We start from the raw sequence: 13,022 nt of genomic DNA, 5'->3' as shown, positions 1-13,022 counted from the left end.
GATGCATAATAAATAAAGTGATAATGTTGTGATGTGATAAAATAGGAAACCCATTATTTTAAATGCAATTAACTACCTGAAAGTTTTTGTTCTTTCAAAAAATCGACTTTTTGTCAAACCCATCAAGTCTAAGCACTACAAAATTACAGTTCTACAAAACAAAATTACAAAATTACAGTCTACACAACAAAATTGTCTGTTACTAATTTATATGAAAGAAATGAAACTAACCAGAGGTGACTTCGTATTGAGTACCATAAAAGTCTTCATAGTTTGCGCAGTGCTTTGGCACCCTTCGGCACAATTCAATATATTGAAGATCTGCAGTTGTACGGGAACGCAGCGTCGAAAATTCGCTTAGGAACGGATGACAAACGAGATCTTCAGAAGCTAACAGAAGTGTAAAAGCACTAAGTAAAAGTAGAAGCATAGCTGCAATGAAAAGCAACTACGCTGGCTCAAGTTGGTAAGTGTAGTGCAGACTTATTTATGCGCGATTACAAAGACTTTGTTAAGGACATCTACTAATTGGCCATTACACGCTCTGTTGAAATAGGGCTGATGCTGTTTCTACCGAAATTGGATGGTTCAACGAGATGCCGCGGCGTTTTTATTGTGACGGTCAGGGATCAATCCCTACAAAGGTGCTATTTTTGCATTTGGCGTAAAAGAATTTAGAGAGCACACTTCTCATCCTACAGTAACGAACTTCCTATCTTCAGTCGAAAAAACAATTCTGATGCTGCTACTGAGCGAAAAAAGACATCTACAGGCGCAATTAGGGTTAAAATTGGTACAAAGTAGGCTTCACGAGTTTCTGAATATCTACGCTCAAAGTGAATTTTATGCAATAAAGCTGGCTGCGGTCTGTAGAGATAGATTTCTTCTATATTTCTACAAAGTTTTGGTGGCCCTAGCTTTCCTAGTCTTTTTGAAACCTAGTTGAGAAAAATCCCAATTTTTGCCTCAAATTTTCGAGTTATTCTCAACTAGCTTTTGAGAGAATCAGAACACCTACAGAGGCCAAAATTTGCAATCAAGGGTTTTCCTTGATGCTCTATCCAAATATGAAGTCGAGTTTTTCAACGGCGCTACCGTATCCTCGCAACGGGATAAAGAGCGAAATCTCAGATTTTCGGCAACGCGTCAAAATCTGTGTGACTTTAAACAAATTTCCATAACTCTGCTCATAGTTTATAAAAACGAATTCGTTTTGAAGTGTGTTGTAGAGGAAGATTTTTGCTATCACAGCTTTCCTTTACTTTTTTACAGTTGGTTTTCGTCTCTAAAAAAGCTAGTTGAGAAAAAGTTGAGAAAAATGCCAAATTTCTCAACTTTTTCTCAACTACGTTTCAAAAAAGCCAGAGGGTCCCTACAAAAGATTTTTTAACCATTTCATAGTGCAATCTTCCTCTACACAACGCAGCCAGCTTTTTCTTCTTATGTCTCTTCGTTACTGAGTTATTCATGTTTATTTCAAGGTAACAAAATCCGACCTGTCCAGCAGTAACTTCCAATTAAGACCTGGTTTTAATCGCTAAAATAACTTCTATATAACACTTGTATGTGGCAAACAGTGCTCTAAACACAATTTCAAAAAATTGCCGGTGACAATGTTCTCCTCAGTGAATTTTTCGGTTCTGCAAAAATCTAGATTCCGGTGGGGATCGAACTCTCATCCGTTCATTTCCTTTGTCGATGAGTAAAATTGTTTATTAATAGTTGGAAATAGTGTGAAAATTGTTTTAAAAGGTGTTCTCCTTCTTTTCCAGCTGTTTTTTTTCGTTTTGCAAAAATAATGGTTCCGGCGGGGATCGAACTTTTGTTTATTGTTTAAAACTTTTATTTTTCTTGATCTTCTTCCATCTGGCACACGTCGCATCTTGAAAATAATTAACATGAACATATAATTTCTAGTTATTATTTATTCCATTCCATTAAAATCGCTGCATTACAATATGTATTTTGTTTTATTTGTAGCATTACTATTTTTTAAAACAATTAATTATTTCTTTATTACATGGTATTGTTTTTATTTATTTATTAGGCGTTTATTTGTCTTTTAAATTTTTTATTATACCCAAATTTTGATTGCTGTGTGGGCAGCTATACTGGTAGGAACGAGATGAGGGGGTCGTTTTTAGGAGGGTTTGCGAGGGGGAGGGGGTCATTTTTGGGAGGGTCTGCGAGGGGGGGGGGGTCGTTTTCAGGAGGGATTTTTCCTAACTACACGCTTGACCCTGCCTTTTATGTTCATGTCACCCAACATCGTGCTAAATAGCGAGTTCATTCATCATGGCGACTTTACTCTGTCACTTTAAAGGCACCATACCACGGATCTGACGTGATGAAGGAATCCACGGCAAAAGCTAGAGATGGATATGTAGATTGCGGGATCAGGGATGATTCCGCTCACCTCTCCCTAATCGTCCTTAAAAAACGGCGTGAAAACCGCCTTAGTTTCTATGAGGAACGTTAGAACGCTTCTCAGTGTATACGTTTTTTTCTCCTCAGAAACATATTCATAGGTTTCACTTGAATGTGAAGATGAGCGGAACCTCCCCTGATCCCACAATCTACGACCCTGTATAGAGTTTGTTCATCGGAAATCCATACCACGTCAGATTCGCGAGGTGATGCCTTTAATTCTCCACAAAGGCAGCAAACTTCAAAAATTTCGTTTCTGAGTAGTTGCCATTGCGTCTGTTAACGAAATGTAGGAGAACTAAATGGAGGTAAGAGTGGTACATACGAAGTTCAGCAAGGAATTATTGCTTTTTAGAAAATTGTGCTGCATGGTTGGAATTCTTAGAATATGTGGTTGCCTACTAAAGTGGGCAGAAGTTCATCCAAGTGGGCAGGTTGGATGTGTTCAGTGTTCGAAAAAAGTGGTGTTGAGGAAATGGAGAGAAGATAAAAGCAGTGAGAGAAATCCACTAATCTTCGCTTTTTCTTCTAAAAAGTACTTTTTAACTTTAGTAACTTCTGATATTATTTTTTGTAGGTGGTTGTTTCAATTCTGCCTTAGTCTCTTTTTCTGATACGTGGATGGTCCTCACAGACAGAGAAACATGGACTTGACAGACTCTGTCTCCTTTCGATGTACAAGTCGAGTCGACTGATGTAAAGATGTGGTGAAACTCAAATGATACAAATTCTCAACGACTCGCAAATTACTGAAAAGTATTTTAGAAAGAGTTTCACCGCCTGATCAGAATCCACTTTATTATTAACAGATCTTTCAGAAAATATCACACAGTCCATCAGATGTTTTACAGGCTGCTTGGCATCCTCTGCATACTGCTCCCGGCTTATATATCTGCTCTTTGAGAAGATTTCCTCTGAAAATGATTGGTGTAAAGTTCATGTTGCTGGTAAAAAGGTCCTTTCCCATTTAATAAAAAGTAGCTGGTAGCCACCGTTTTTGAAAAGAGATGAGAGCAGAAAAAAGTTTGAGACGCTCATCTTCACTGTGGCCTCAATTTTTTTCGATTTCAAGCCTCATTTCTTTTGGAAATGTGGCAATGAAGCATGCTCATCAAATAGCCGAGTTTTTGTAAACAATAGAGGATTATCTCTGTCGATTATCGATTAACTGGTTTTTTATTTTTATTTTGAAATTTCCAGATGAATAGTTAAAGGCATCACCCCACGAATCTGAGGTGGTGCAGATTTCAGGTGGAGTATTCGTATACGGGATGGGAGACTAAGGAGAGGGGGGTGATTCCGTTCATCTCTTCCTAATTGCCGTAAAAAACGCCTCGGAAGATGCGGCGCAGCACAACGCTGCCGCACTCCAGTCGAACTCCCTGTAGAAAATAGTGTACCAAAACGCCTGAAGCCGTGTCTTCCGGGCCGTTTTTTACGGAAATTAGGAAGAAATGGACGGAATCACCACCCTCTCTACAGTCTCCCATCCCGTATACGAATACTCCACCTGAAATCCGTACCACCTCAGATTCGCGGAGTGTTGCCTTTAACTATTCATCTGGAAATTTTCCTTGAAAATAATCGAATAGAGTTCATAACTCTGAGATTCATCTCTGTTCAAGAGAATTATGACAAACAAATATGAAGAGCAACCGTCCAATTATACGGTACTTTGGGACCCTCATGAGCAGCAGTTTACCCGAATGCGATAGGTTAGTGCAGGAAAACGAATGAGCTCATCTCTTTCTTCTCTGGCTTCAAAAGCTCAATGAATCCACAAGTCGACAAATCCTACCCGAAAACTTACGCTGGACTATATCGACACACGATGAAGGATTTGTCGTAGCATGTCTGTATCGCACAACCGAGCCTCACACTGCTTGCCCATGCCATCTAAATTACATTTGATATTTTTTTCCGAGGAATTTATCGAAAATTCAGCAATCCTCTTTTGTTACAGAAGCGATTATATAAGCTCACCTGACTGAAACTTGAGTGATTCTTCAGATTTACACTGTAGGTCACTTGCCGATCAATTGCCTCTTTGGTGATCTGATCCCACCAGCTTGTGGCTGCCTGGAACATTCCTCACATATGTATTGTATCGATTTGCTTCTTGTTGTTTTTTATTCTTCGACAGTGTCCAGATTTATTTCGTACTATGGTTCGTATTCGCGATGATGTAGTAAAGAAATAGTGATAGTTTATCTTCGTAGCATTGCATGTACCGAAAAGTTAAGAGAATACCAATAATTCTACCAACTCGTATAGATCACGGTAAGCGAGATTATAATTTCATAAGCATTTGCAGACAGCAGTCAACCAACAACCTTTTTTTATAACCTAAATGGTCCGGGGTTTATTTAAAATTCAAGAAATACTCAACCCACTTCTTCAAAAGCAGGTACTGGGTCCGCGTTCGGTATTGGGTAGACGTATACATTTTCTCCGTACTCCGGTCGTGTACTCTCTTCCGATTTCTTTAATGAGCAACCGTTCGCGTATTCGATCGCCGAAGCCTCGGTCTCGCAGTTATAAATCTACGAAAAAGCGAACTCATTAGTCTAAATTATTACATTAAATACATAAATAGTTCTCCTTTTCACTTACCATTTTTGGCATAAACAATGACGACGGTAATTTATTCGAGCTCTTGCCATTCTGTACCAAACCTCTTGCAAGAAGACTTCTACAATTTCATTCGTTTAGGCCTTCATCAACTTAAAATGGTGCAGATGATGGAGAACTACACACTATGCTCTTAGTACGTGTTCTAACAATTCATTCTACTCCTTTTTATGAATGTTGGTTAAGAAAAATAATTCAATTTTCTGCTTTCTTCCTACATTTGGTTTAAGGGAATTGCCACCTCCTTAGGGTTGATTTAAATGATATCGATGTTAATTGATTCTTGCAAATTCTCGTGGTCCTTCTAATTCCAAATTTTGAAGTCTACAGCATCACGACAAACCTTCGAGTATTGTGAGCTTCTAGAATTTTCTTCCTTGCTTCATCGGTCATACCTTTATTGCCTTGACACATTGTGTTGGTTCCACCGCCTGAACACTTATTCACAAATAAATAAGTTACAATAGGGTAAATTCTGGTCTTTTCTTCTCTGAACTAGGAAAGGATAATCGAAACGATGAGGCTGAGGGGCTACATTTAGACCCCGAGTAATCTTTGCCAGGTAATGAATGACTAGTAAATACTCATGCAAAATATATTCGTAAATAAATAATGGAACTGATAACAAGTTCTTGACTACTTCCCGTTTTCGGAGCTGTACCTCCAGCAAGAAGGTACAAGTTGAGAACGAATTGTGAGGTTACCTGGAACCGGCGGCGTTCCTTTGTACATACACAGCCCCGTCTGCTTCTTGCAGGTTGAGCCTGGATAAGTTGTGCAGTCCTTGTCGTTCGTGCACTTCGATCCCTTTTCGTAGATGGTGTTGTTTCCGTAGGCGCCTCTGAAGAACCTATTCGTTTTCGAAGTGTCTCATATCATACTTATTTGACTTTTGTATGTGAAAAATCCAGGCGCAATGTGAGGGATCTGTGACAAACCGAAACCACGCTTAGAACGCAAAAATGATATGTGAGTAGGGTTGTTATGAGAATTTAATGAAATTAAATTGAGAATTATGAGAATTAAAAGATGATGAAGATGAAAAGTATGCCAAAATGCTAATGGCTGAAAAATACTATGGTATTAGTACGATAGGGAGGATGTGGCACAGTCGATTAGAGGTTTGGTTCTGACTGCACTGCTCATTTAATGGTTCGAAACTGATCTAGTGTCAACTAAGCCCCTGGTCGCTCTGGGGTCAACAAATTAGTATCATTCGTCTCTGGAAGGATACATAGAAGGACTGAGTTGCTACATCAGCTTGCACGCGTAAGTCACTGCAAAGCAGCACGCGCGTTCATAAACCTCAGAACAATTTGAAATGAAGAAGGATCCGTGGAGAAGGATAGGTTAGCTTTTCAATGGAAAAAGTTAACAAAACTCACACGAGGTTATATACGCATGATATGTGAGCTTCCACATTGTTGGCACCACATTGTTTGTATGCGCATCCAATCCTCAATGTTTTTGCATATGCCATCTGTAAGCTTTCAATATTTTTGCACCTTTTTGTTGACAAACCAACCAAGAAAGAAAATCATCTTCTTCCAAACACTACGGTTAAAACTTTTCGTAGCTGTTATAGGTTTGATTCAACTTATTTTCAAAGAGTTTTGCCCAAGGAATGTAGCGGAACCATTTTTTTTGGAAAACTCACATTAGCGAATGTATACGTCCGAGGATCAAGGTAAATATTTTCTGAATTTTGTATCCCATAAATACGACCGGCGTTGACCCACGAATTCAAAACTTCATCAATTTTTTGTGTTGGATTGACATTCCCTCCTGCGCTGTAGACTCTGTAAACAGACACTTCAAAACGTAAACAACCGTACTATTAGCTGTTGGGTAACTACTTACTAGCTATAAGCTACTATTATATGGAACTTCGCAGTTTCTGATTTTTAAACATGAAAACCGCTAAATATATGTTTTGTGCAAACAGGAGATTTAAAAAAGCAGAACAAAACCGGATATTGTTTTTCCTAACTTCGGAGAATAGCATCCAAGTTTTCAACAATCAGTTTCGATAATTTGAGGGTGATTTAGGAACATGAAAGCTCAGAATTCAGAAAAGCTTAACCAGAGCACCTGCAGTTCCTCTCGTGCATGGTTTCTCTTTAACTACTAAAATTCTCATTGAGTTCAGCGAATCGGATTTTATTGAGGCTACCTTTCAAAGAGCTTTAAAATTTCCAAATGTATCATTATAATTGTGCTAGCCGGTACTCACATAGCTAAATTTTGAGCAAATCCTTTGAAATTAGTGATTTTTCCAGTGCATTTGTCCAGTTCAGCTTGAAGATCGTATTCCATCCGGCAGCTATATGACTGAAAGTGTAGTTTCAGTGCCAAGCTTCAAAAATTCACAGTTTTCAGTATTTTGTTTCTGCTACAAGGGCAATTTTGTACTCCTCGAAATATCCTTATTTGTCAAGTTTGAAAAATACATGAATCGAACAAAACGTCAACTAACAACCCAGAAATTTTTATGAATAGAGTGGAAATTTATGTCAGCGGTATCGGGGGAACTAGCTACACACCTCTGCAAGTCTTGACTTACTTAACTTTTACTTTAGGTGGATGTTACGGCCTAACATGAGTGTCAGCATCCTTGCCAATGTTTTCTCCTTAGTCATATCCTAGCCTATCTTGTTTGATTTACAGGTGGAACCGCAAAGAATCTATCCATTTGTCGTCCGCAGTCGCTGATACCTTACATCTCGACTGAACTGCCTGTCAAAGCAAGTTGCTCTCAGGTCTTCCTTCAACACCTCAGTCCAGAACTTTCTTTTACGACCATGAAGCCTCTTCAGGTTTGAGTCTGGGAGCGTCCTCACGACAAGGAGATGGTTTAATGTGGCTTCTTCAGATAGGCGACCAAGATGCTAATCTTTTTCACGTGTCATTCGCCGTACCTGTACTTCACATCGAATTGCGGACAGGTAGACTCACAACTTCATTTCATTGACTCTAGGGGTCGACCACAGACTCTTGGTCAATGAGTCGCGTGCCAGATTCTCCTCAGAGCATCTTTCCCGGGGCCACCATCACAGGTCGCAACAAATTTCGATAGAAGTTTCACACTATGTTGCAAGCTAGCACTGGTAGAAACAGATATTCCTACATCGCCGTCCCTGCATCATACTCGAAAACTACCAGCGACGTGCAGCTACCAGCGTGGTGCTAAAACAACATCGACTGAGCACTTCTCAACTGTTCTTCGCATAGTGTCATCAACGGCAAAGATGAGCTGAAAGGGTCCCGCCATAGCCCTCTGTCTTACTCCATTTTATACTTCAAACGCCGTTCTGTATCCAGCTGGTGTTCGAACCGCAGCAGTTGTTCTTCTATTCATGTCGTTCATTAGGCGTACGACTTTTTTTCAAGCAGCATTGGCGCAGAGCGCATTGGAGAGATGATTTTGCAAGGAGAGTCGAAAGCGGCTTCGAAGTCCAGAAGAGCTAACTGCAGGAGTTTCGAATACTGCTGCCACAATTCAATCACTCCCCTCACCATAAATACCTTGTCAATCGTCGACCCGCCAGGGCAAAAGGAAGCTGCTTTGTCGGTGTTCCTTGGTTTCTTCGATGATTCCGCCGATTAGCCGATCCACGATTATCAGCTCTAAATCCTTGAACATTAGAGCAGCAAAGATATTCCTCGGTGGTTCATTTGTTCCGTGACGGATAATTTCTTGTGGAGTGCGAATTATGACAGCGCGTCATCACGAATTAGGAATCCACTTAGCTGACTGTTGTGAATATTAGTAACTGGGTGTTCAGGGAAAGAATTTGAAAGGAAGACTTCAACACCTCGCTGACGGCGACGCTGACAATTTGAAAGGAAAACTTTCAAATTGTCAGCGTAGCCTCACCGGAAGCAAGTCCGCTGGTACCGTTGAGGACCGTCGAAAACCCCTTGCTACTATACTGCCTTCATCTATTTTCCTCTTGGCCCATGATGCAACATTGATCGACACTGGTTGGCGGAACTTTTTTCTGCATTCATCGTCTTTCAGACCCGCCCAATCGAGCTTCAGATGAAGTTAGACTCTACGACTCCTTTTTTTGGAACCGTACTGTCAAGCGGAGAAGCTGAAGATATACCCAAGTAGTATTATAATAGGGTACTACCTGCTCGCACGCAAACTGATGTCTTTGCAAAAGGAGTGTCTATTCTGATCTGAAAACTTCGCTTACCAAACCGTACATCTTTGATCCTGTAGGCACAGTTCCCAAGCTTTGAAATGGTAAGCCTTCAACAATACTCTGTCTCAATTGGTTGTGAACTTCAAGAAACTTTTGTCTTTCTGTATTTTTCGCGTTCTGATTACCGTCTATCTTACACTCTGAAATAACTTGGTTTCGCAGTAGTTTTAAGAATATTTGGACCTATGTCAAAATCACCAATCTAACAGATTTAATGGTCATCAGCATCGGAGCGTAAGGTCTAAAATTTAAAAAAAAACTTGCCTATCGCAGAGTAGACATGAGTTGTGAGCGCGATAACGCAAAGAAACGACAGGAAATGTCCCTGAAAGCAAAAATCGTACTTTCAATTTAACAAATATGGAACGAACAACTCACTCTTGATCGCATTATATGAGAACGAGCGTCTTGAAATGTATTGCTACTATCACCCTTATATTTACCTCATATCGGCTGCCTTCATCTTTTATTGTTAGCTCATATGGAACGTGAAAAAAATACAGTAACTTTACGGTCTGAACTATGTTTACTTTAATTGTCATGCATTAACCAAAATACGCTGACGTTGATGACTGCAATTTGCGAAACGTGATCATGAAAAGATTTGGATATCGAACGTTTTTAGAATTGTGCTTACAGATACTATTCAGATAGGAGCAGTATAGTGTGAAGTTTCAAAAACGTTCCTTATGCATTTATTGTTTTTCTTGTACACGGCAGAGCAATTAAGGATGTCTTCTTCAAAAAGCTCGTTAGTGCTGATGCAAAAAAAACTGCATAAGAACTGTTCTCTATATTTCCACTCAAAAAGCTTATCTGACTAAAATCCATCAAATCCCATGTATTTTCATTTGTTCCCACTTTTGTGCGAAGGGAAAAATTCCAAAAGTTCCAGCAAACAATCAATACACAGCACTTATAAAGTGGAAATAAAAATAAGCTATCATGAAAGTCGATTCTCAGAAATTAGTTTAGAATTGTTAAAGGCATCACCTCACGAATCTGAGGTGGTACGGATTTCAGGTGGGAGCAACGGTGGCGCGCTGCAATAGATGGCGTCTTACAGAACAGCATTCTGGAGGCGGCTGTTTGCAGTGATGCAGGGAGAGATGAGAGGAACCACCCCCCTCTCCAATCCAAAAATCCAATCTACAACTCCGTATGCGAATACTCCACCTGAAGTCCGTACCACCTGATTCGTGGGCTGATGCCTTTAACCAACATGTCGTTCACTAACTCTAACTGGATATTGTAAGATCTAGTCCTGGTGTACTGAGTCTACCTTCTTCTCTTGTCCTTTTTCCTTTTACTTGCCAGCAAAACCAACTATGGACTTCGGAGTTATCATTCCATTCAGTCAGCCCCTACTTAGAACCAGATATTTCTTGCCTTGTTTGAAATATGTCCTCATATCTGACGTTTGTAACCCTCACACATTTTGCGGCTGCATTATTTCACAAAACAAATTAGGTAGGACTTTGACTTCATTTTACGCCCGTCCTATGATTTCCGAACTTTTTTGATTGAAACGGCTGCTTTCCGACTGTTCGAAGTTTGCTCAAACACTGCAAAGAAATATTCGAAGAAAAAACTTTTTCTATTGCGAGAACCTACCCACGAAATTTGTGGAATTCGCAGGCAATTACACACATTTGTTGATGACATGGAGTAGTTGTGATGTTTAGACGTTAAAAGCTGCTCACCTTCCATATAAAACAAGGCACTTAGGGAAAAAATACATTGTATTAGATTATCGTTCACACATAATTGCATTTATTTGCTTTATTTCCGCCGAATATCCGTCGAAAAACTTTATGAACGGCTTATTTGAACAGCACTCTTTGCAGGTGTTAAATATTTATTTATCCTTTCCATGACAGTTCTTGAATGCAAGATGCAAAAATGAAGCTGTGAATTAATTCTATGTTTTATCAGCCTTCGCTGCGTTGAGCAATCGCGTTCATTTAATCTGACGACTTCACTGAAGGTTGAAAGGCATATATTTCATGTGACTACTTTTAAGAAGTCTAAAGTTCTAGAGTCCAGAGTTCCTTTGTAAGAGTGGAAAGAGTACGTTTAAATTAATTCTCCACAGTAGCAGCAAACTTTAAAAATTCCATTGCTTGGTAGCTGCCACCGTGTCAATAAGTTTCCCTGAATATTGGAGAACATAACTGAGGTAATAGGTAAAGTGGAGGCGCTCGTTGCACAGTAGAATAGCAGATAGCTCCTGCCACGCGGTGAACAATTTCATGATTTCGAATATCGTCTTGCGAATTGTAGTACACCGAACGAGCCACCTGAGACCGTTTATGTACGATACCGCAGAGATCGAACACAGAGCAAACCAATGCACCACCATGCCTCCACACCTCACATTTAGTCGAGGAGATAGTCAAGATACCGCTGTGATATCAGGACAACCTCAACTAGGATAATCAACACAGTGTTAGAACAACAGAACGATATTTCACATGTGGAGTATACACAACGAAGGGGTCTACGCACATTCAGGGAAACCTAAACTGAAACTAAGAACATAACAACAAAATGGATGGTGAACGGAATGAATAATGGACGAGGTTAGGTTGATTGACTCCGGGTATCCTTGTCGTGTCGATCACATTCCGCGACAGTAGAGGTGTACATTCCATGTTTGACAAGGAACGATTACTTCCTGGAAAGTTACCTTGCAGTAATGGAATTCTCCGAATATGCGGTTATTTACCGAAGTGGGCAGAGGGTGTTTCCAGAGTGGTGCTGGGATAATGATGAGAAGAGAAATGCTCAGCAAAGCTCCTGAACGAGCTGTGAGAAATAGCGGAATGAAAACAACTTGGATGTGCAAATGTAGTGGAATAAAGTGAAAGTAATCGGAAAAAGAATTAGGATAAACTTCTCATAAATTCCGAATTTCCAGCAGCCCAACGACACAAAGTTTTGCATATGTGTAGATACAATTCGTCGCTTCCTAGAAGTACGAAAAGATCCTTTAACTATTTGATAGCTCCAAAAATCAATCAAATCCTATCAAATAATCGAGGGAAGTAACTGTAAGCATTTTGTGTGTCAATCTGCTTGCACTTCTTGATTATACCAATTGAATGTGTACCTGGAAATCACAGGAACATTTTTAAATATGAAATAAATAGCTAGGGTCATTCTCAGCCTCATTCTCGGAATTTAACCTCAATAAAAATTGTCTTGAGAAGAATAGAAGCTAAAGTTCTTGATTGGTTTCTCTCCTCTTCAAGACAAAACGAATTTTATGAACGAATCATTTTCTTAGATGATACCATCGACTTCAAACCTTTATGCTTCAACAACTTTCTTAATATTTTTTCTATCTGCAGAGATCCAATAATCGTTCTCTTCCTCTTCTAAAAAATGATTTTTGACTTTAGTTACTTCTTTATAAGTGAAGGTTTTAATTTTGTTTTTTTTTCTCTTTTGTTTCATGATACTCGATGGGTTTTCAAGAAAGTCGAATAGTTGATGGAACTCGTAAAATTTTGAATCAACAACATCGGTAACGATAACCAATGTGAGTAAATGTATAAAGTGGAGTCTTACATCCTATTCTATGCTAGTTCAAGCTACGGTGTAATAATTAAAAGTTCTGGGTCAGAATTAAAAGATCGTACTAGATAATCCGATTGTTTCATTTCGGGGCATAGTGAAGGTCAAATGACACGAATATGTGGGAAATTGCATAGTGTTGATAAATATTTTAGAAAGAGTTTCACCGCATGA

At 39.4% G+C, this 13,022-nt stretch overlaps 1 protein-coding gene across 1 annotated transcript; it reads right to left on the bottom strand.

Annotated features, from left to right (window-relative positions):
- Positions 1 to 3,241: 3,241 nt before the first annotated feature.
- Positions 3,242 to 9,659, bottom strand: RB195_012432 (uncharacterized protein; the record flags this gene model as incomplete). The annotated part of the gene is made up of 13 exons (XM_064194283.1): positions 3,242 to 3,341; positions 4,238 to 4,323; positions 4,411 to 4,506; positions 4,821 to 4,970; positions 5,041 to 5,119; positions 5,402 to 5,489; positions 5,763 to 5,899; positions 6,444 to 6,538; positions 6,716 to 6,857; positions 7,292 to 7,389; positions 9,261 to 9,409; positions 9,534 to 9,594; positions 9,648 to 9,659. The coding sequence occupies 13 exons, from the start codon at positions 9,657 to 9,659 to the stop codon at positions 3,242 to 3,244; spliced, it is 1,293 nt and encodes a 430-aa protein (XP_064051866.1).
- Between the last annotated feature and the right edge of the window lie 3,363 nt (positions 9,660 to 13,022).

Source organism: Necator americanus, chromosome III (genome assembly GCF_031761385.1).
Source record: "Necator americanus strain Aroian chromosome III, whole genome shotgun sequence".
Lineage (NCBI taxonomy): Eukaryota > Metazoa > Nematoda > Chromadorea > Rhabditida > Ancylostomatidae > Necator > Necator americanus.
Note: the sequence above shows the minus strand (reverse complement) of the source record. Positions and strands in the feature narration are given on the sequence as shown.